This window comes from Silene latifolia, chromosome 5 (assembly GCF_048544455.1).
Source record: "Silene latifolia isolate original U9 population chromosome 5, ASM4854445v1, whole genome shotgun sequence".
NCBI lineage: Eukaryota > Viridiplantae > Streptophyta > Magnoliopsida > Caryophyllales > Caryophyllaceae > Silene > Silene latifolia.
The window spans coordinates 71949977-71973627 of NC_133530.1; the positions used below are offsets into that span (position 1 = coordinate 71949977).

At 38.7% G+C, this 23651-nt stretch overlaps 6 protein-coding genes and 1 long non-coding RNA gene across 14 annotated transcripts; 6 read left to right on the top strand and 1 right to left on the bottom strand.

The window, feature by feature from the left end:
- The first annotated feature begins 255 nt into the window (after positions 1-255).
- On the top strand, positions 256-6527 carry LOC141657539 (putative receptor-like protein kinase At3g47110). 6 transcript variants are annotated; one of them, XR_012548788.1, is made up of 8 exons: positions 256-460; positions 557-653; positions 755-893; positions 1353-1435; positions 1520-1654; positions 1761-1865; positions 3971-4225; positions 4434-4520. XR_012548788.1 is itself a non-coding variant. In XM_074464808.1 (7 exons), exons 1-7 carry the CDS (start codon positions 366-368, stop codon positions 6421-6423), a joined length of 1026 nt encoding a protein of 341 aa, XP_074320909.1. In that variant the 5' UTR covers positions 256-365; the 3' UTR covers positions 6424-6527. The 6 variants fall into 6 exon arrangements, 5 of the variants coding, with proteins under 5 accessions (XP_074320909.1, XP_074320912.1, XP_074320913.1 ...); XM_074464808.1 differs by lacking the exons at positions 3971-4225; positions 4434-4520 and adding an exon at positions 6052-6527; XM_074464811.1 differs by lacking the exons at positions 3971-4225; positions 4434-4520 and adding an exon at positions 5759-5897.
- A 2-nt stretch (positions 6528-6529) lies between these two features.
- LOC141655523 (receptor kinase-like protein Xa21) lies at positions 6530-7354 on the top strand. The gene is made up of 3 exons (XM_074462600.1): positions 6530-6650; positions 6747-7094; positions 7266-7354. Exons 1-3 carry the CDS (start codon positions 6530-6532, stop codon positions 7352-7354), a joined length of 558 nt encoding a protein of 185 aa, XP_074318701.1.
- On the top strand, positions 7086-13392 carry LOC141657538 (receptor like protein kinase S.2-like). 3 transcript variants are annotated; one of them, XM_074464806.1, is made up of 7 exons: positions 7086-7129; positions 7324-7379; positions 8388-8580; positions 8797-8940; positions 9232-11070; positions 11288-12256; positions 12694-13392. In XM_074464806.1, the coding sequence occupies exons 2-7, from the start codon at positions 7371-7373 to the stop codon at positions 13080-13082; spliced, it is 3543 nt and encodes a 1180-aa protein (XP_074320907.1). In that variant the 5' UTR covers positions 7086-7129; positions 7324-7370; the 3' UTR covers positions 13083-13392. The 3 variants fall into 3 exon arrangements, with proteins under 3 accessions (XP_074320907.1, XP_074320906.1, XP_074320908.1); XM_074464805.1 differs by having other exon boundaries at positions 7097-7129; positions 7734-8580; XM_074464807.1 differs by lacking the exon at positions 8797-8940 and having other exon boundaries at positions 7097-7129; positions 7734-8580.
- Positions 13393-13605: 213 nt separating this feature from the next.
- LOC141657540 (uncharacterized) lies at positions 13606-16505 on the top strand. Its single transcript, XM_074464813.1, has 7 exons — positions 13606-13891; positions 13988-14084; positions 14190-14328; positions 14788-14870; positions 14952-15086; positions 15193-15297; positions 15821-16505. Exons 1-7 carry the CDS (start codon positions 13797-13799, stop codon positions 15950-15952), a joined length of 786 nt encoding a protein of 261 aa, XP_074320914.1. The 5' UTR covers positions 13606-13796; the 3' UTR covers positions 15953-16505.
- Positions 16506-18202: 1697 nt separating this feature from the next.
- On the bottom strand, positions 18203-19907 carry LOC141657541 (uncharacterized). The gene is made up of 2 exons (XM_074464814.1): positions 19136-19907; positions 18203-18877 (listed from the first exon to the last, which is right to left on the bottom strand). Exons 1-2 carry the CDS (start codon positions 19517-19519, stop codon positions 18509-18511), a joined length of 753 nt encoding a protein of 250 aa, XP_074320915.1. The 5' UTR covers positions 19520-19907; the 3' UTR covers positions 18203-18508.
- Positions 18875-20305, top strand: LOC141657542 (uncharacterized). Its single transcript, XR_012548789.1, has 2 exons — positions 18875-19053; positions 19903-20305. It is a non-coding gene; the product is annotated as an uncharacterized LOC141657542 (long non-coding RNA).
- Positions 20306-21683: 1378 nt separating this feature from the next.
- On the top strand, positions 21684-23063 carry LOC141655524 (pentatricopeptide repeat-containing protein At2g15980). The gene has a single exon (XM_074462601.1). It carries the CDS (start codon positions 21684-21686, stop codon positions 23061-23063), a length of 1380 nt encoding a protein of 459 aa, XP_074318702.1.
- The last annotated feature ends 588 nt before the right edge of the window (positions 23064-23651 follow it).

A 23651-nucleotide genomic window follows, 5' to 3' on the forward strand; every position in this document is an offset into this window, starting at 1 on the left:
ATTTGCTGTCCAGGAATTCATTCAAAGTTACAATGTCGAATGAAAACAACATTGAAGGCAAGCAGTGATTATACATGATTAGGAATTGTTTTAGTAAAAGCTACAATGTTTTTGGCGTAAACATTTGATATACTACCTTCGTCCCATTTATTTGCTTACCTTTAAATAAACTAAGTGTCGCAAAGAATACAAAACAAATGAGTGAGACGGAGGGAACAAATTTAACGATGCATGATGCATTATGAGGTTTATCCTCTGCTGATATAAATAGAGCAGAGGCTATTGAAACAAAATAACTGGAGTAGTAAACTACGGAATACTAGGTTTATGAAAAAAGCATCCCCAAATAAAAAGCTCCTAAAAAAATGGAATCACAAGTAGAGAAGAGAAATAGTAGTAATAATTCAAAGGATGAAATAGCTCCTCCTTCGGCATTGACGTACCTTGATCCTCTTTACTGGTCTCAATATTACTCTTCTCTCCCTCCGTCTCAATCATTTGTTTTCGTACATCCCAATTAGTAGTAATTGATTGATATTTGATGTGATGGACGCAGGAATGAGAGATTTGCAAAGGAACAACATTATGAATGGTTCAAGGATTATTCCCATTTTCGCCACCTTATTTTGGAACACATTCAACCTCATTCCTCTGTAAGTATTCTCCTTTTATGTTAGGATATGATATGAATTGGATTAATTAGGTTTAGAATTGGAATCAGAATGTAATTAATTAATTAGAAAATGTTATATAGGTGCTGGAATTGGGTTGCGGAAATTCTCAATTGAGTGATGAAATGCATAAAGATGGTATAAAGGATATTACTTGCACTGATTTATCCCCTGTTGCTGTTCACAATTTGCAAACTAGGGTTTCCGATAAGGGTTTTACAGGTTTTTCCTTTTTTTCTATTTTTCTTAATTTTTTATACTGCTTAGTGCTGCTTCTTGCTTACTCCAGTCCTCACTACTAAAGTTAAGCTTTGATTCTCAAGTTTCATTCTTTTTACGTTTAAAAGCTGCTAACTTTGATGTTTCCTACTAGTATCAAGGCATTTTCCCCCTTCATTTTCTCACAGCATACCGGATTCTGCTCTGTATTAGCTTTTCATCTTCTGCACCAAATTTGTGTTTCAAATCACCATGATTTACATGTATTGAAAGGTGTTTAATTTTTACGCAGATCAGTGAATAGTCTTGCAGGCTCCAAGTAGTTGTATAGAATCACATTTGCAAATGATAGAATTTGTGTTGTCAATAATTTCTTGCGCTTGCATGCTTATATCTTCAATTCTGAGTGCGCGTCTTTCTCCTTACTTTTTCTTAATTTTTGTGGGGAACCTAAACTATCAGAAATTAAAGCCATGGTTGCGGACATGCTCGACTTGCCTTTCAGCGATGAGACTTTTGATGTGGTCATAGAGAAAGGAACGATGGTAAGACCATATAACATAGTATAAGTATCCTAGAAAAGCTTTCTTTCAACTGATATTGATTACGAAATGCACTTGTGATTGAAGGATGTATTGTTCGTGGACAGCGGTGATCCATGGAATCCACAAGCTGAAACTGTGAAGAAGGTCATGGCTATGCTTCAAGGCGTACATAGGGTCTTGAAGCCAGATGGTATCTTCATCTCTATATCATTTGGGCAGGTAATCTTCATCTCTGTAGGATGCCCCTGAACTCAGAGATGCATTGATATCACATTTCTCATCTCTTATATGGAGTACTTGTCTGTTGTTTGTTCACTTGTTGCAGCCACATTTCAGACGTCCAATATTTGAGGCTCGTGAATTCACCTGGTCAATGAAGTGGGACACGTTTGGAGATGGATTCCATTATTTCTTCTATACTTTAAAGAAGGTTAGTAGTATTGCTTTTAATGACTGGTTTTAGTGCCGGAATGAGGGGGTTTTGACATGCTTAATTGTGGAAGTAGGAGATATATATATACCATCCATAGGCAAGGCATCAAGTACAGGTTGAGGCATAGGGATGTTTGGCAGGTGGGACTCCCAGTAGAGTTTGCCGTCTGATGGACTGCTTGACTAACCTGCATGCCACAAATATATATAGATCACTACATAATACTCCTAACAAAGAATGCTTGCACAATACGGAGAGTAGTATATTAGACATAAAAACGTCAAATTAAAAATATAAGGTTGAGAAATAATAATGACCGAGAAAACAAGGATGACGATGAGGCAGCCGAGATGTATGGAGCAATAATCCATGGTGGTTAATGGTTATTCTAGTATTTTCTTACAACTGAGGAGAATGCTACTGCGAGTAGCAGGTATTAATACACCTCCTCCTGCTACTGCAAAGTGCAAACAGACCAACCTTAATTTTATTTTTTGTCTTTTTTTAATATTTCCTTTGCATTATTGATCCCTAGTCCCTACCATTGAATCATTGATTATACAGTCCGTCTTATTGAAGACGGCCACTATCCGTCACAAGCTGAAGACGGATAGTGGCCCTCTCACAAAATACAAGTGGGAGGGCAAGTGGGGGTATCCATTTCCTCCCACTTACACTATCTATTTACATTTTGTGAGAGGGACACTATCCGTCTTCAGCTTGTGACGGATAGTGTCCGTCTTCAATGAGATTTTGTGTTGATTATAATGATTCTATAAGCCTTGCATTTTTTTAATGTCTAATAAAGAGGCAAAGATAAATTATTTAATTAATAATGTCTAATTAGTCTCCATTTCTGTAATATATGTGAGAAGTATTTTATTGAAATGGGGTGAAAATAGTTGTGCGGAGGGAGTACTTATTATTGTTTGTTGGGAAAAAGCAGTAGCTTATAAATATTTTATTAGGCATTATTGTTTTCTTTTGATTCAAAATTGACTGAATTTGTGCGATTGATTCGAATCAAAATAATTTATTTAATTAGTAATTATTATTATTATTATTATTATTGTCTCCTGCTGAAAGCAAGTGGTCACTCTAGATAAGAGTAATAATTCCTCACTAAAAGCCGTGAATTTGTTTGCTGGGAAAAACTCAAAAAAGCTACTCCGTACATGAGTAGGTCACAACTTGCGGTAGATGCCAACTAGCTTAGCTAGTAAAGTTGTGAGATGTGGTGCTCATGACTCGGGGTCAAATCCCGTCAGCATCAAAATCACACTTATAGCTCCCTTAAGACCGACAAAACCTGCTCCTACTCTAACCAATAATTCCTCACTCAAAAAGATAAAGAATGAGGCCGAAATGGCTTATTCATATGTAATTTATGAGTTATAGATGGAGAAACTAGTAACTACTCCGTAGCGAGGTTGTGAAAAAAAGGTAGAGATGGAGCCTGGAGGAATGAGTAACTTGGTAGTGAGAACAGTAAGAGATGAGTCGATAAATGGCTGTGAGTAAGTGTTTCGTGGCCTTATAGAGTACCCATATCTCATATTACTACTAACATCACAAATTTTTGTTTCAGACAACAATATCCGTCTTAAACTTAAAACGTACGGAGTATTAAATATGATAGATGAGACAAAAAGAGGATGCTTAGGGACAAACAAAATATTGTCCGATATTTGTAGGTGGGATTATATTTGACATGTTTTATTTCTTAGGACGGATATTGTCATCCTAAGAGAGACTTAGTATATTAACATTCGTAGGCGGTAGCCAGTGGGAATGATGGACTTGCTAGTATTTGAATGTCAGTACATCCTCAGTCATACATTCTAATTTTATTACTTGAAATTTAAACGTTTTTATTGTTTTTGACAAGATTTAGATATTCCATATTTGGACGCTCTGACTGCTGACTTCTGACTGATGAATATCCTTTGTACCTGGCTTGTACGTGTGGGAGTCACTGACCTTATGAATCTTGCTCAATTGTCCATAACCTCACCTGATGTTGTTCACACCTATACTATCCCTGTATATATATTCCTGTTCCTATCCGGCTCATTATTCGTACCATCCCTACAAAATTGCAGACATGTCCTACTTCAGATTTTCCGCCATCTATTCTGCTATGTTTCTCATTTACTGCTTTGACTCGTCTCTTGCTACGACCCCTGAAACCGACCGTGCAGCATTACTCGCTATCAAAGCCAAAATAACACATGATCCTCTCGGTGTTACCAGCTCGTGGAACGACACAATTGACTTGTGTGACTGGCACGGGGTTACTTGTGATCAGGAGCACCACAGAATGAGGACCCTCAATCTGCATTCTGCAAAGCTTGCAGGTACTCTCTCTTCCTATATCGGAAATTTAAGCTTCCTAACAGAGCTCTACCTTCAGAATAACAGCTTTGCTGGTACTATCCCTTCTGAAATGGGACAGTTGAAGAGACTGCAATCTCTATGGTTGTTTAATAATTCAATGGTCGGGGAAATACCGTCCAACTTATCTTCTTGTTCCAACCTCATTGAGTTAAACCTCTCTAACAACAGGTTGGTTGGAAGCATACCGCATCAGCTTGTTTCCCTGTTACATCTGCAAGTTCTCGACTTAGCGATTAACAAATTGACTGGAAACATCCCAACGTCTTTGGGAAACTTGTCATCACTCAATAATCTGATATTGGGTCGAAACAATTTAGTAGGAAGTATCCCGGCTAGCTTAGGAAACCTCAGAAATTTATTGAATTTCAATTTACCCATGAACAAGTTGTTTGGGACTGTCCCAGTATCAGTCTTTAATATCTCGTCTTTGACGCATTTTAACATAGCATACAACAGCATTGAAGGAACCCTTCCTTCAGATTTAGGGGTCAGGCTTCCTGATATCCAGTATTTCTCGATATTCAGTAACCAATTCACTGGAACTATTCCTTCTTCGATATCCAACTCCTCTAATTTAGAAATTCTGCAGTTTGCTCTAAACCGTCTTTCAGGACAAGTGCCTTCTCTGCACAAGTTACAAAGGCTTAGATCCTTCACAATTTATAGCAACTACCTCGGAAATAAGAGCGACAGTGATATGGATTTTGTCTCCTCTTTAGCTAATGCCACAATGTTGTCTAACTTGGACATCAGTGTAAACAACTTCAAAGGAACATTTCCACAAATCATCTGTAATTTCACAATACTTTCTTATTTAGGGTTGGAGTACAATCACATAGACGGAAGCATTCCGATTTGCATTGAACACCTGACAAAATTGCAATTCTTCACTGCTACCTCTAACCAACTTTCCGGTGCCATTCCTCAAAGTATAGGGAACCTCCAGAATCTAATAGGCTTGTGTTTAGCCGGTAACAGTTTATCTGGGCACGTGCCATCCACAGTCCGGAGCTTGACCATGTTAACTTATCTTGAACTATCTGGAAATCATCTTGATGGTCATATACCATCAAGTTTAGGAAACTGTAGCAACTTACTGGCATTGGATCTTTCTGAGAACCATTTTGGCGGGAACATACCCGCTGAACTTCTTAGCCTCTCCACCTTGTCCATTGTACTCAACCTGTCTTCTAATTACCTAAATGGTACCATCTCTGAACAAATCGGAAAACTGTATAAACTTGACATTCTTGACGTTTCTAGAAATGCGCTATCAGGAGAAATACCAAGCACTATTGGAGCTTGCATAGGTTTAGAGGAACTAATTATGGCCGGAAACTTTTTCCAAGGCCCGATTCCTGAAGCACTGAAGACATTGGGAGGCCTTCATGTTTTAGATTTGTCACGGAATAATTTCTCTGGTAAAATTCCGACATTTCTGACAAGCCTCCATCAGTTACAAACACTTAACCTATCTTACAATAACCTTGAAGGTGAGTTGCCCATTGACGGAGTCTTCAACAATGCATCTGGTACTTCATTAGTCGGAAACAATAGACTTTGTGGAGGGATACCTGAGTTTAAGCTGCCCAGTTGCAGTTTTAGCGGCAAAAGCCAGAATAGATCGCGCCACAAAATAAAATTAGTAATTGCAATTCTTTGTGGCTGTGTAGTAGTTACTTTTCTGGTGGTAATAATGTTGTTATACATCTTTTGGCACGGAAAAAAGAAGAGCAACCCAACAGCTTCAGCTGATTTGGAAAAGTTTCCAAATTTGTCTTACCAGTGTCTTCTAAAAGCCACAAATGGGTTCTCTGCAGAAAACATGTTGGGTAGCGGTGGGTTTGGGGTTGTATACAAAGGATCACTTGGCCAAGATAATACATTGATTGCCATCAAGATTTTTAAGCTCGAGAACCGTGGTGCTTCTCAGAGTTTTATGGCTGAATGTGGAGTACTTCGGAACATTAGACACCGGAATCTCATCAAAGTCATAACAGCTTGTTCAAGTGTTGATTATCAGGGAAGGGATTTCAAGGCTTTGGTGTATGAGTACATGGTTAACGGGAGTTTGGATGATTGGTTGCATCCAAAAGCAATCAAGGGACATGACGGCACAAATAATCCGACAAAAATTAGATTTCAACCAAAGACTTGATATTGCAGTAGAAGTTGCTTTGGCCTTGGAATATCTTCACCATTGCTGTGATGTGCCCGTCATTCACTGTGACCTCAAGCCAAGTAATGTTCTCCTTGATGATGAAATGGTTGCTCATGTGAGTGACTTTGGGTTGGCTAAATTCCTCTCGCAAGGCATCATCAGCTCCAGTGCGGATCAATCTAGTTTGTTCGGAGTTAGGGGAACCATCGGCTACACCCCTCCAGGTAAGCTAACTCCCTTATCCCTTTATAAAGCATTGTTACAAATCCTGTCAAACTTTCACAAGCGTTTAACATTTGTTCACTTTACATGCTGTGCAGAATATGGATTGGGAAACGGTGTGTCGACAAATGGGGACGTTTATAGTTTTGGGATCCTTTTACTGGAGGTATTTACAGGAAAAAGGCCTACAGATAGCATGTTGAAAGAGGGGCTGAGTCTGCACGACTTAGTAAAAGCAGCCCTACCTGAGCACATGACCGAAATTCTAGATCCTGCGCTTGTTGAAGACATAGTAAAGGAGGAGACAAGTGGGACTATGATAACTGTACTCGAGATTGCTCTTTCTTGCTCTGCTCAGTTACCAAGAGACAGGCCGGAAATGAATGACATCGCTGTGAAGCTGTCATCAGTTAGAAACAGGCTTTTCGGAACTCTACCGTCTCTACGTCTGTAATACAAGGAAGACAAATAATCCTAACAGGTTTATATTCATCTAATGCTTCTCGATCTAAATCATATAATTATGAAGATAACTGAAGTACTAAACACAAGGGACTATAATTGAATTTGGGTGTACAGTCAAATCAGAGTTTAAGTAATTTAATTTGAATGTACAGTGAATGAGAGTGAACTTAAAGTTGTATCGGATGTAACTGTTGTTCACTCTGGCTACAGGAGGACAAGGTTGATCACCTTCTTAATTTAACTGGAGCAAAGCTGTAATGTGGCAGGTGAATATAAAATCCTCTGCTGTTAATTGATTTGTCTATCTAAACATTAATTTATAGGACTTGTTTCAATATTTAAGGAGCATATAAAAAGTTGATGCCTTAATACTACACAGAATTTGATTTCAATTAGTCAATCATCAAAATACTGCAAACTTATTAGCAGAAAAGTTGTGTTTTTTCCGAACCGTACGCTCAAATGTATACCACTTGATTAAAACCTCAGTGATAGGTAAGACATCCTATAAATATAAAGGGGTGTACACCATGGGAAATAGGTCCAACTTAGTACCCTTCCTTCCTCATTAATATATTTCGTGCATGAACTCAAGTTAGGTGTATGGACAATGGATGTAGGGTCTGAAGATGAGAAATAAGAGGGAGGGACTGTCGACATGATTAGACAAAGGAAGAAGGCCACCAACCAGTGGAACTCAAGTAGGGAGGTTTTAATATATATTATATATTAAAACAAGACTTTAAAATTCCACATTTGTCAAATCCTCAAGTCGTCGTCGACTTCATTTTTCCATAAGCTTTGGTAAATGGTTATGTATAATGATGACACATTATTACCATCAGTAATAGAGTGCTGTTAATCAAGAAAATGTGCACTATCTATCATCCACTTCCAAATCATTATTACTATCAGTAATAGAGTTTCTTAAGCAGCCATAAACAAACAATCATTATTACTATCTCAAAGTTTGGCCTTGTCGTTTTCTCCATCTAGATATCGACTTGTCTTCTTCCCAAGTCAACCAAGTCTTCTCTTCAAGCACACCCAAGTCTTGACTAATTACAGTCTCCACTACTTTTCTCACTTTGCGCGCGGCTACTGTTTTCCACTACATATACTCAGTATAAAAAGGAGATGTTTATGACTCTTATCAACATATCTCTAATACTCCACTTAAACCAGCTTTGGCTTTTAAAAAACATATATTAAACATAAGCATGTCATTGAAGCTGTTTATATGCGCTTCTGTGCTCCTTGTATGTTGCATTCAGGTCTCCATAGCCGGGACTAATGAAACAGACAAGCAAGCATTGCTTGATATTAAGGCCCTCATAAAAAAAGATCCTTTGGGGGTGTTGAGCTCCTGGAATGACTCCTTACCCGTTTGCAACTGGTATGGAGTTCAGTGTGGTCTAAAGCATGCAAGGGTGACGTTACTAGCCCTCGACTCCTCCAAGTTATCAGGTACCATCTCTCCTTCCATAGGTAATCTAACCTTTCTCTCGGTTCTCAACCTCAAAAATAACAGTTTTGGAGGCACCATCCCTCCTGAAATCGGCGGGTTATACCGTTTGCAGGATTTAGAACTCAACAATAACAGTTTTGGAGGAAAAATTCCTCCTGAATTTGGCCGTTTATATAATTTGGTGTATATGTCCCTCAGTTACAATTATCTCGTAGGAGAGCTTCCCTCCAATATATCAAGATGCTCCCAACTTAGGGAAATACATGTCTATCAGAACACTCTAGTCGGACAAATCCCTCCTGAGCTTGGTTCTCTCCCATATTTGGAAACTCTTGTCCTCTCAGTTAACAACTTTACAGGTACCATTCCTGCTTCTCTTGGAAACTTGTCCTCTCTCTCGACTCTACGGATACAGCAAAACAACTTGGTTGGGAGTATCCCAACTAGCTTAGGGAAATTAAATAACCTTGTTGTTCTCGACCTTGACACAAATAACTTCATTGGACAAGTTCCACCCTCCATTTTCAATCTCTCATATCTCCAACAATTAACTCTGGGATCAAACCACTTGGAAGGAAATCTGCCTTCTGATTTAGGCAACATGCTGCCTAATATCCAGTATTTTGATATAAGTCTTAATCATTTCTCAGGCTCGATTCCTTCCTCCATTTCCAATTCCTCCAATCTAGTGACTCTCATAATGCCTCACAACAAATTTCAAGGACAGGTTCCTTCTTTGCGGGGGTTAAACAATCTTCAAAATCTTGAGCTCTTCGATAACAAACTTGGAGTGGGTGATCCAGCTAATGATTTGGAGTTTATTTATTCCCTGGCTAATGCAACAAATTTAGTGAGGTTTGTAGTCGGAAATAATAACTTCAGTGGGACATTTCCTACAATCTTCTGTAATTTCTCAATGCTTTCTGTCTTAACCATTGGAGAAAATTACTTAACCGGGGAAATCCCATCTTGCATAGGCAATTTGGCAAACTTGGCGAGCTTAGATGTTAGAGAAAACAACCTTGTTGGAGTTATACCCCAGAGTATAGGAAGGCTCCCTCTTCTGTACATTCTCTATCTTGGTGACAACCTATTATCAGGCCGCATACCATCCACCATTGGAAACATAACACTGCTACAAATCTTTATGGTGTACAATAATTATCTACAGGGCACCATACCCTCTGTGTTGGGAAAATGTGGAAATCTACTTGCTTTGGATCTTTCTTCTAATAATTTTACTGGTGGAATACCTACAGAAATTTTTCGCTTGGCTAAGTTGTCTCTAACCCTTGATGTATCCAACAATCGCCTCACAGGACCCTTGTCTGATGAGGTTGGGGGGCTGGTGAATCTTGCTGTACTCTATGTTTCTGATAATTTACTATCAGGGAAAATTCCTACGACTCTTGGTGCTTGTCTAGAGCTAGAGGTGCTACACATGGAGGGCAACTTTTTCCAGGGTGTCATTCCTTCAACTCTGACATCTCTAAAAAGTTTACAATTTTTGGATTTGTCGCGAAACAATTTGTCTGGCAGCATCCCAGATTCTCTGAAAGACCTCCCGTTAAAAATGCTGAATCTATCGTATAACAACCTTGAAGGAGAGGTACCTACTTCTGGAGTTTTCAGCAACACCACTGGTGTCTCGACAGTTGGAAATAGTATGCTCTGTGGAGGGCTGCCTCAACTAAAGTTGAACAACTGTTCTTTTAGTGCAAATACCCGGAACAGAAATCATATTAAAATGGCACTTTTGTATGGGTTTTCTGGATTTCTCTTGCTGGTGGTGGTGGTATCATTATATACCGCATATCATAGGAAGCGAACCAAGAGCTCAACTGGTGCATCTGATCTCGAAAAGGGCTTGACAAATCTATCATACCAAATGCTACACCGAGCCACCAATGGGTTCTCTTCTGAAAATTTAATTGGTAGTGGGGCATCTGGGGTGGTATACAAGGGCACTCTTGAAGATGTTGGAACAGTCATTGCAGTCAAGATATTCAATCTTAAACATCGTGGAGCGTCTAAGAGCTTTGTCACTGAGTGCAACGCACTTCGCAACATCAGGCATAAGAATCTCATCAAGGTCATTACAGCTTGTTCAAGTCTGGATTACAAAGGGAATGACTTCAAGGCCATTGTTTATGAGTACATGGCAAACGGCAGTTTAGATGACTGGCTGCATCCTACAGAGGAGATTCACGTTGACAACTCAGATACAGAATCACGGCATCTAAACCTTCGTCAGAGACTTGAAATTGCAGTAGATGTTGCTTTTGCTTTGGAATACCTTCATCATGATTGTGGATCATCAGTGATTCATTGCGACCTCAAGCCAAGCAATGTTCTCCTTGATGAAGATATGATGGCACATGTCGGAGACTTTGGATTGGTGAAATTCCTCTCCCAGGCCATTGTTAGCTCGAGTCACAATCAGTCCAGCTCTATTGGAGTTAGAGGGACTATTGGCTATGCACCTCCAGGTAACTAACAAGCATCCCCATTCCAGCCCCCTCCCAGAGCCGGCTAATATAATCCACACCATACAGTCTAGCGTTCAAAGTTACTGTGACTTTTTTTATAATTTGGAGTCTCACATTGACAATGCATAAAGGGCATCTTAAATCTAATAGACGGTCCTGCCACCTTGCTAACTACTCCATATTTGTTTTAAAATGTTGGTGATATATGTTTTTGCAGAATATGGAATGGGAAATGAGGTATCCATGGGTGGAGATGTGTACAGTTTCGGGATCCTTGTTCTGGAAATGTTTACTGGAAAAAGGCCTACAGATGGCAGTTTTAAAGAAGGGAGGAGTTTACGTGACTTTGTGAAAGCAGGTCTGTCTGAACAGGATATCAGGATTGCGGACCAGGCTCTTCTTCAAGATATGGCTACAGAGGATTCTGACAGCCAGTTAGTTTTTGAGGTTGTGACTTCGGTCTTTGAAATTGCACTTACTTGCTGCACTGAAGTCCAACATGAAAGGCCGGATATTAGTGACATTGTTGCAAAGTTATCTTCAATCCAAACCAAATGCTACACCGAGCCAAATTTATCATACCCAATGCTACACCGAGCCACCAATGGGTTCTCTTCTAAAAATTTAATTGGTAGTGGGGCATCTGGGGTGGTATACAAGGGTATCCTTGAAGATGTTGAAACAGTTATTGCAGTCAAGATATTCAATCTTGAACATTGCGGAGTGTCTAAGAGTTTTGTCGCTGAATGCAAAGCACTCCGCAACATCAGGCACAAGAATCTCATCAAGGTCATTACAGCTTGTTCAAGTCTGGATTACGAACGCAATGACTTCAAGGCCATTGTTTATGAGTACATGGCAAACGGCAGTTTAGATGACTGGCTGCATCCTACAGAGGAAATTCACGTTGACAACTCAGATACAGCATCACGGCATCTAAACCTTCGTCAGAGACTTGAAATTGCAGTAGATGTTGCTTTTGCTTTGGAATACCTTCATCATGATTGTGGATCATCAGCGATTCATTGCGACCTCAAGCCAAGCAATGTTCTCCTTGATGAAGATATGATGGCACATGTCGGAGACTTTGGATTGGCGAAATTCCTCTCCCAAGCTATTGTTAGCTCGAGTCACAATCAGTCCAGCTCTATTGGAGTTAGAGGGACTATTGGCTATGCACCTCCAGGTAACTAACAAGCATCCCCATTCCAACCCCCTCCCAGAGCCGGCTAATATAATGCTCTAGTAATTTTTTACAGAAAGTAAATAATGGGTCATCAAGCTAATCCACACCATAGAGTCTAGGGTTCAAACTTAAAAGTTACTGTGATTTTTTTTTTTCTCCTGCATATCTTGACAAACTTAATAGTTAATAATCTTTGACACCGGAAATAATTACTTTTGGGTCCTCCTTTTGTTGTAAAACAACTCCAGAGTCGACTAGTTTAGTAGTCTTAGTTTATATTTACAATATATTTTCCTTGTTAGTTAGTTTATAGCTTTCTTATAATTTGGAGTTTATTGACAATGCAAAAAGGGTATCTCAAATCTAATAGACGGTCCTTTCACCTTGCTAACTACTCCATATTTGTTTTAAAATGTTGGTGATATATGTTTTTGTAGAATATGGAATGGGAAATGAGGTATCCATGGGTGGAGATGTGTACAGTTTCGGGATCCTTGTTCTGGAAATGTTTACTGGAAAAAGGCCTACAGGTGGCAGTTTCAAAAAAGGGAGGAGTTTACGTGACTTTGTGAAAGCAGGTCTGTCTGAACAGGATATCAGGATTGCGGACCGGACTCTTCTTCAAGATATGGCAACAGAGGGTTCTTATAGCCAGTTAGTATTTGAGGTTGTGATGTCGGTGTTTGAAATTGCACTTACCTGCTGCACTGAAGTCCAACATGAAAGGCCGGATATTAGTGACATTGTTGCAAAGCTATCTTCAGTCCGAACCAAGCTCCAAGGACTTCATATGCAGCAACAAAGCAGAAGCTCTGGTAGTGGTTAGAAATAGCACTACACAGACGACAGTCCAGTCAGAGTTTAATGTTCATATTATCTAAAGTGTATAATTTCTGTTTTAGTTGTCTGCATGTTAACTAGTGTGAGCTGTGGCTTTGCGACAAAGCATTAATACCAAAATAATATGGGGGTGGGATTCCTTATATATCAATCATGTATTTATATTTGCAAGAGGTTGGGAGATGTTCCTCTAATACTGAAGCTTGTAAAACCAGTAAATAATGGTTTAAATGTATAGTTATGGTCTTCTTTTGGCTCATAATACTATTTCATTTTATACCAATTACAAATTAAACATTTCATGGCCTAAACATTTGCTGTCCAGGAATTCATTCAAAGTTACAATGTCGAATGAAAACAACATTGAAGGCAAGCAGTGATGATTATACATGATGATGAAGTAAAGCTATATCAGATTTTGATTAGGAATTGTTTTAGTAAAAGCTACAATGTTTTTGGCATAAACATTTCATATACTACCTTCGTCTCATTTATCTGCTTACCTTTGGATAAATAAGTGTCGCAAAGAATACAAAACAAATGAGTGAGACGGAGGGAGCAAATTTAACAATGCATGATGCATTATGAGGTTTATGCTATGCTGATATAAATAGAGCAGGCTATTGAAACAAAATAATTAGAGTAGTAAAACTATTAGGTTTATGAAAAAAGCATCCCCAAATAAAAAGCTCCTAAAAAAATGGAATCACAAGTAGAGAAGAGAAATAGTAGTAATAATTCAAAGGATGAAATAGCTCCTCCTTCGGCATTGACGTACCTTGATCCTCTTTACTGGTCTCAATATTACTCTTCTCTCCCTCCGTCTCAATCATTTGTTTTCGTACATCCCAATTAGTAGTAATTGATTGATATTTGATGTGATGGACGCAGGAATGAGAGGTTTGCTAAGGAAGAACATTATGAATGGTTCAAGGATTATTCCCATTTTCGCCACCTTATTTTGGAACACATTCAGCCTCATTCTTCTGTAAGTATTCTCTTTTTATGTTATGATATGATATGAATTGGATTAATTAGGTTTAGAATTGGAATCAGAATGTAATTAATTAATTAATTAGAAAATGTTATGTAGGTGCTGGAATTGGGTTGCGGAAATTCTCAATTGAGTGATGAAATGCATAAAGATGGTATCAAGGATATTACTTGCACTGATTTATCCCCTGTTGCTGTTCACAATTTGCAAACTAGGGTTTCCGAGAAGGGTTTTACAGGTTTTTCTTTTTTTTCTATTTTTCTTAATTTTTTATACTGCTTAGTGCTGCTTCTTGCTTACTCCAGTCCTCACTACTAAAGTTGAGCTTTGACTCTCAAGTTTCATTCTTTTTACGTTTAAAAGCTGCAGACTTTGATGTTTCCTACTAGTATCAAGGCATTTCCCCCCTTCATTTTCTCATAGCATACCGGATTCTGCTCTGTATTAGCTTTCATCTTCTGCACCAAATTTGTGTTTTAAATCACCATGATTACATGTATTGAAAGGTGTTTAATTTTTGATAAAGCTGGTATTTATGCAGATCAGTGAATAGTCTTGCAGTCTCCAAGTAGTTGTATAGACTCGCATTTGCAAATGATAGAATTTGTGTTGCCAATAATTTCTTGCGCTTGCAATTCTGATTGCGCGTCTTTCTCCTTACTTTTTCTTAATTTTTGTGGGGAACCTAAATTATCAGAAATTAAAGCCATGGTTGCGGACATGCTCGACTTGCCTTTCAGGGATGAGACTTTTGATGTGGTCATAGAGAAAGGAACGATGGTAAGACCATATAACATATAAGTATCCTAGAAAAGCTTTCTTTCAACTGATATTGATTACGAAATGGACTTGTGATTGAAGGATGTATTGTTCGTGGACAGCGGTGATCCATGGAATCCACAAGCGGAAACTGTGAAGAAGGTCATGGCTATGCTTCAAGGCGTACATAGGGTCTTGAAGCCAGATGGTATCTTCATCTCTATATCATTTGGGCAGGTAATCTTCATCTCTGTAGGATGCCCCTGAACTCAGAGATGCATTGGTATCACATTTCTCATCTCTTCTATGGAGTACTTATCCGTTGTTTGTTCACTTGTTGCAGCCACATTTCAGACGTCCAATTTTTGAGGCTTCTGAATTCACGTGGTCAATGAAGTGGGACACGTTTGGAGATGGATTCCATTATTTTTTCTATACTTTAAAGAAGGTTAGTAGTATTGCTTTTAATGGCTGGTTTTAGTGCCAGAACGAGGGGGTTAGCAAGAGCAGCTCCTCAACCACTACCACGAAATTTAGTTACGTAGTAATATTTTTGATCTTTTGACTAGTGTACATCACCAGTTTGTCACCCTGAAACTTTTTGCCTCCTTTAACAGCAAATTCTAGTTCCACCACTGACTGCTTTGTTTTGCTGTTGAAAGCTATGAGATTTTAACCTTTTGTTTCAAGTAGAGTTTATTTGTTGTAGAGCTGGTAGAGTGTACTCTAACTGGATCATAAAATATACTATACGGGTGCATATACATGTACAAAAAAATTTACTCGTACTTACTATTTTTAATGAACTCTCTGATTTTGAGTTCTCAACTCTAGAATCCTAACGCAATAAGAATTTTAAGTCTCTGGCTGAGCGCGACTAGATGTTCTTTTCTCTAATTATTTTAACAAAAATTAATTGGTTAATCTATATTTTGAACTCGTTTCTCAATAACTTTTTGTTTGATTTGCAGGGTACAAGATCTTTGATCAGCAAAGAAACTTGTGAAAAGTCGGATTTGCCATCAATGTGCCTATTTCAAGATGAACTTGAAGGCGAGGATTACATATTCAGGACCAATCTTGATGACAGTGAAGAAGATTAATGTGAGATTGTTGAAAAGTATTTTCGACTAATGTACTTTTTGCTATGGAGTTCTTTGCACATCTGGAATGCTTGTCAAAACTTGTGCGTCTCTTTTGGATTTCACCATGGATTGTCAGCTGCCAAGGTGCCTATGATTCTTGTTTTGCTGATTCGATTTATAAGGTATACTGTTCATTTACAGCATGGACATGAAAGTTGATAACAAATCAGCTACCTTGCGCTCAAGTTTTAGATATCTTCTTCATCAAAAACTCTTAACCTATGGAGTAATGATCAAACATGCTTAAACTCGTTCATTATTGTGGGTCTGTGGGAATGTTTCAATCCTGCTCCAGTGTACTTTGTTTGTGGTGTAAGTTCATCTTTTAAATGTGAAAGGATAAGCTATGTCCTTTTTTGCCTTATATCAAATTATCAAGCCATTAAGTTCTTTTGTGAGAGACCCTGTACTATTGAAAAGCGTCCTTAAAATTTTTAAATTTGTATTCTTTTCAATGCAACGTGTTGAAAGTGGAAATGGAACAACTTTTTGGTTTGTTTACATTCACGTCCATGTCAAATTCCTCCCCCCCCCTTTTCCTTTTTTGGACTGGATTATTTTTGTTTCTGAGATTCCTAGAAGAATTTGTACAATTCAAGCCTCCAGCATTTGAAATTTATATTATGTACTGTAGTTGATATAATTAATCAATAAAATTACATATGTTAAACGTTGGGAGTAAACTATGCTTCATATCTATCGGTCTCACAATAAGTCTCGTCAAGTCCAACATTATGGAGGAGGAAATGAGGGGCCCAGCGAACCTTGTATGCTGAAAAAAGGGACTCGGCGACTCTAATATGTGGTGGTACACTGGTACTGAAGAAGAGATGATTGAGCAGCATTTGGCAGGAAAGGTGAAATAAAAATGAGAGACCCTTGAACCTTTGCATTGAACTGAAAGGCAAGTTAGAGAAGGGAGATGGACATGGAAACAGAGAGGATAGCAATGGTGCTAGTACGAGCTTCTGAGCTCCACTCCAAGATTGCAGCCTGCATACACACCACTTCTGCTGCTTCTTTTTCTTCTCTTCCACCACCCCGATTCCACTTCTACTCCTGCTGCTGGTTATAACAATGTCCATGACCTTTCTTCTTCAGATGCCCTCTTCAGCATTTGTCAGGCTTTTCACTCTCTCTACTCTTACCTTTCTTCTTTCCAGGTTTCTTTTCTTACCCTCTTTTTTTTTTCTATGTGGATTTTCCTTCTAATGTTACTTTCTTCCTTTATCCTGCAATTTATATTTTTATATAATCATTTCCATACATGCATCAAGACTTCTTTTATAGACTAGGGTGTGCCGGCAAGGGCTCTTAGTTTCTAAGGATTCATTTGTAGGTTTGAGTTGAGACTGTTTAACTGTAATACCCCGTGAATTCATGTGTTGGCTGGATTTACACTGAGACAAGGGCTGGTGTTGCACTGTTGCAGAAGGATTCATTCATAGGTCTACAGTTGGACACATGGTGTCATTATTTGGTCAATGTTCTTGCACTTCACAGTTTTTGGCTGCTAATGATCACCTAGAATTTGTATCAGAGAGAACTCAGAAAGGCATGGACTTTCCTTCAGTGGCAATGTCCAATACTTTGCTAGGGATTAGGGAGCGCGTCCTGCCAAACCTAGAGACAAGTTTTAGAATTTTGACCAGATTAATTACAAGCCACTAATGACGATATAGCCCAAATGCTGAATTATAGAGCTTCCCTCAGTTAGTTGGATGTTTACTGTTTAGAGAGGGAGACCTCAGCATAACAGAGTATATGTCTCTGGATCTAGCTTATCCGAAAGAGTGTGAATATTTGTGATATAATATGAAAGGTAAGTAGTCTATGACATACAGTGATGAATGGCCTTTGTTGTATATCCGGCCTCCATGACAAGTAATGTGATCTTCTCCCCATTTAAATCTTAAATGCTAAATAAATATCTTTCTGGATCTGTGCATTTTTCCTTGGTCAAACTCTCTGCTACTAGTGATATGGAATTTTGTAGAATCAAATTATACTTGTTCAGTTGTACGTGTTGTTATTGATAGACACTGTCTGGTTTCATGTTGTTCATTTGCACATACTTTGTTATAATAACTGCAGTTCGGCTCGAGTGAACCATTGTCTCTTTTCCTTTTCCCTTTTGTTTACAAAATAACAATTATAGAGCATCACTAGGCTGCAGTATCTCATGGTCATGGATCTTGTAAGAGGGTGGCACACAAACTCATTTTTCTATATGAGTACTTGAGTTTCTCGTACAAATATATATACATCTGCATTTTTATCATTAATATGTACATACATCACTCAGAACAGATCGTACCAAGAAAGAGTGTACTAAATAGTTGTTGCTGTATGTCTCCTATATAGACAATAATTAGATAGGCACTAGGCAATGGCCCGAACAATGACACAGGTAGGATCGCCTAGAGTAGACCAGCTGAGATAATACCAAGAAAAGACAAGTTGGAGTGATTCCGAGACCATAGTACCATCTGGTGTCACATTGTCCATGATTCACTATCTAGTCATGAGGGAGCCGATGACGCCCGCAATGAGAGAGGTAGGATCACCTAGAACTGCTGAGATTACAAACTGGAGTGACATCCCTGCCATCTCACAACACTTTTGGACCTTTCCCTTGCTTTTACTACTGTACTTGCTATGGCCATGCGTCTGAAGCAGGGCCCCTTTTAGGCCAGGTACACTATTAATCCCTGTTCCACCAATCGCTGCACTTGAACGAAGCCCACCCCCATAGTATACATCATGCCAACTCTCCATCACCATGTCTTTCGCGCAAGCTACGTGTAGATTGTACTTCTTGTCTGATGATCTGTAACTCCAACTCCTCCCTTTCTTTCCACATCTTTGACATGGTCCACTCACCTTCATTCATTATCAACAAATTTGGTCAGGTTATATTAATCATATGCCTTATTCTAATATAATTGCAGTTTTTCAAAATGAAGTGTGTAAAGTTAAAGATATGGCGTTCAACAGTCATGACAACCACAACCAGAACGACACTGACATGACCTCAATGCCTAAGACTCCAATTTATGGTGGGTATGGAAGTTCATTTGTATATTTGCAACCTAACCATGTATTGAAAACAGGAGAAGAAAAAGGCAGGAATAAACTAACCTTCCTGTATAGATACAATAGCATACCAGATCCAGTATCTAATGCAGTAGGGAGTTTGGCGCAACAAGGATGGAGATCAAAACCACATGAATTACAATGGTAAAGAAAACCAGAGATGCCACGCTCACAAGCATTACAGTAACGGGGAACGTTACCAGGCGGCCTAGACATGAAGATGAAAGAGCATTGTGGGTAGAAAGGATGGTATATGGAAGTAGTAGGAATGGCACAGTGCATATGGAGATCATAGTCACATGTATTGCACTTATAACAACTTCCTATGCCCATCTCTTTGCAGCCATCACACTTGAAGGGCACTTCTGAGAACTCGAGTTTAAGCCTGTGTTGTGGATGGCTATAATGAGATATCTCATTGTATTTCATGCCTAACTTCGACTAGTATTCTGTATATGAATGCAGAATGCATGCATGCTTATATATATAGCAGGTCAAATTAAATAGGATAAAACTTTGCTTGTGGTTGAAGCTAATTGGTATCTCTATCCTATAGAATACTAGCAGATATATCGACGTGTATATGCCAGAAGACAAACATATTATTATTTCCATTTCCGATTCCAATATTTACTTTGTATGATTATATTCCCTGAAGACTTTACCTGCTTTTGACATTGGCTCTTGATTCTTCTCATTTGATAGGACTATAACTTCCAATATGTGAGGGTGATGTTTTAAGATTCTTTTGGTCAGCTTCTAAGGTTATACCTTGATAACTTCACTCATTATTTTTACATTACCCTGTGTAGGGAGGTACAAGCTGAGAGCACTACAGTTCATGACATGACCGGAAGCTAGGTGACATTATTTGCTCACCTTACTCTGTTAGAATGATTCACGAAATTGCATCATTGGTTTCACTTCACAAAACGATGATGCATGATGCATGCTGTGTTGGCGAAAGCTTGTGGTGGAGAAATGGATGATGTTAAGCATCGTTTGAATGAATATATTCTTGCTTTGTTAGGCAGTTGCGTACAAGAATGACAGTAGTGTATTACATATGCACATACACCTGATTTAGCACCGAGATCTTTATAGATAGTTACTAGATTTGTTGGCTAAATCAGATTATGTGAAGGATGTAGGTCATAGATTCCATAGCTTATTCATACGTAGTTAAGTGAACGCAGTTTTAAGGATTGGATTTAGGAATTGATTCCCTGTTTACCTTACTTAAATCTATTCATAAAGTATAAGTTAAGACATATATTCCATCTTCCAGAAGCTAGATATTAAATTTACTAAGCTTGTTGTCGTTTTGGTTTGAAATTCAAAGTACTCCCTCTGTCCCGGTCATTTGTTGTCCTTTTCCATTTTGGGTGTCTCAGTCATTTGTTGTCCTTTCTATTTTAAGAATGAACTTGATGAGTAATTTGATCATTCACATCCAATTTGTTCCACTTGTAATTTAGTTATTGGCCCTTCCTTCTTTCTTTCTTTTTGCCAAAAACCAAAGCGACAACAATCGACAATTTTAAGGACGGAGGAGTATTTGTAAGACGTGTCCATGAAAAACTAGAAAGACTCCTACCTAATACTTGCAAATTGCGATAAATGGGAAATCTAGAAAAAGGAGACCGAATGTTACATTTTTGTAAAAAAAAATATTAAGAAACATTACATTATTTTCTTATGCATGAATCTGATCATTAAATATTTAAATCCGTAGAGAAATGAATACTATGCCACCAATGCACCATATGCCATTCAAATATATGTTGAGTTTAGTTTTTTACTATATGCTCAATTAAATAAACTACTCCCTCCATACCACACCAATGATAACATGGACCCACTTTTCTCCTCACAAAAAATGGGTCCATGTTACCATTGGTGTGGGAGGGAGTATAAATAATACTCCATCACCCAGTGACACACCCCGTAGCAAACATAAAACTTAACAATGTGACCATGTAAACTGAATAAAGTCTTGTTATAATCAATCAAATTCGAAAATCAACTTGGCTACCAAGTACCAATTGGAGGCAAATAAAACACCTTTTAGCAAAGTAAAAAAGAGTGTGACTTATGATTGACCGAACAATATTATAACTAAGTTAATACTTCCTCTATTTCAATCATTTTTTTAAGTTTTCCTTATTTGGATATCTGAATTATTTCGCTAAGGAAAATCATACCATCTCTCCTTTCCTCATACTCGAGTCAAAAAAAATAAAAAATAAAAACAAACTTGAAGAAAAGAAAAAACCGGCGATGAGTATATAATCGCAAAATTGGATAAATACAGAAATAGCGGATTAATCCATGTACACCAAACGTTCGACGAAATGCTAAGAGAGATATATATAAGAAGAAACCCTCAAAGATGGAGCAAATGAGCTAAAAAGGGAGAAACTTGATTAATGGGGACACATGGCAGTAACCCAGTAGTTGCAGCCGCCATTGATGATGATCAAGTTCACACACCATACTCCATTGCTGCAATTTTTATGTAAATGTCAAGAATGTTCAAGTTTTTTTGAGTTTCGTTTTCGTTTTGGAGATGAAGACGTCATCAACCCTGTTAATGTTGAGGCGCGCGTTTTCCACCACCGGCGCCAGCAATGAGTCCGCCGTGACGACGGCCGTATCAATCCTGAAACACCAGCGTTCCAAATCCCGTTGGTCAACCCTTGTATCCCTCTTCCCACACGGCATTTCACCTCCTCATGTTTCCCAAATTATCCTCCATTTCCGCAACAATCCCCATCTTGCCCTCCGTTTCTTCCTTTTCACTTCCCACCGTTTCCCTACCCTTCCTCCTTCCCTCTCCTCTTACGCCACCATTATCCACATTTTAGCTCGTGCCCGCCAAAAAACCCGAGCCCAGTCTCTCATCAAGGACGCTCTTCGTCGTCATCATTCTCAAGCTTCCCAACTTTTCAACTTACTTGTCGAAAACTATCGGAAATGTGATTCTGCCCCCTTTGTATTTGACTTGTTCATCGTTTCCCTTTTGGAAATGAATCAGTTTGATTCCTGTCTTCGTATTGTGCGTATCCTGATATCGCGTGGGAATCATCTTAATGTTGCGACCTGCAATGTCTTAATTTCTAACGCATCTCAGCGTAAAGGCTGTTTCTTTGGGTATGACTTGTACAAGCAGGTATTTCATGACCCTGCTACTTGTACAGTATTGCCTAATATTCACACTTTTAACAACTTGATGCTCTCGTTTCATAAAAATGGAGTGCTTGATATGGTTGAGGAGGTTTGGATTGAGATGGCCAAGTGGAATTGTCAACCCAACTGTTATAGCTATTGCATTTTAATGGAAGCTTACTGTGAGGATGCTGATATTGACAAGGCGGAAAAGGTGTGGGAAGAGTTGAGATTCAAGGGATTGGACCCTGATGTTGTTGCTTATAATACATTGATTGCTGGTTATTGTAAGGCGGGTAAAGTTGATAAGGGCGAGGAGCTTTATAAACAAATGGGGCTCACTGCTGTGGAACCTACTTGTCTTACTTATCAACATCTGGTAAACGGTTATTGCTTGGCTGGTGATGCTGATGCTGCAATGCTTTTGTCGAAAGATATGCGCAGGAAAGGGTATTGTCCTGATAGTTCTACTGTCAATGCAATGGTTACGGTTCTTTGTGACAAGGGCTGTGTCATGGAAGCGTTGGGATTTTTCACGACTGTCATGGATAATGCTGATTTTGTGGCAAAAGAGACAAGCTATGAGATGCTATTAAAGGGCTTGTGTGGCGTAGGAAAGATGGAAGAAGCACTGAAACTGCAGGCGCAGATGGTGGGGAAAGGATTCCGACCCAATGCCGATGTATACGGCGCTTTCATTGATGGATATATTGAACAAGGAAAACCTGATGTGGCCGAAAGCTTGAGAAAGGAGCTTCTGGGAATACAACCTACTGGTGTTGAAACTGAGTTACCTGCTAAATAGATTAAGTTCAGTTTATGAGCATGCTCCAGCTAATGTAAGAACTGACATGGGACATTGAGTTCAGTTTATTGTCCTTGAAACAGGAACACAAGATGTAGAAAGATCAAGAATAGATAGCCAATATCATCCAATTTCCTATGACAAGAGACACCTTACCTGTGGATGGCGAAGCGGACATTATTTGTTGGCAGACCGTGCTGTCATTCATCAATGTACCATGTAGAGCAGTGCAGCTCCTCGATCTTGCTGTATCCACAAGGAAATATACAATAGATTAATGTAGAGGCTAAAACATGGCTGCTATGTAACTTTGTAAACGACACTACAGTTTCAAAGTTTTATTGATTGATTTGGGTTTGTATCTATAAATTAAGAAGTGCTATCTACTTCTCTTTGTATGAGACGTGAGCCGAAAACTTGAGAGCGGTATTTTCAAGCAGGAGAGGAAAATTATGATGGCATGCCTTGTCTTGACTCTTGAGTTTTATCTTGTATATTTGGTTGCTTTTCATCAAATAGTATAATACTAGGTTTGGTGCCCGGCTTCGCCCGGCTATCTCTATTTACCGTTAAATTTTATTTTCAATG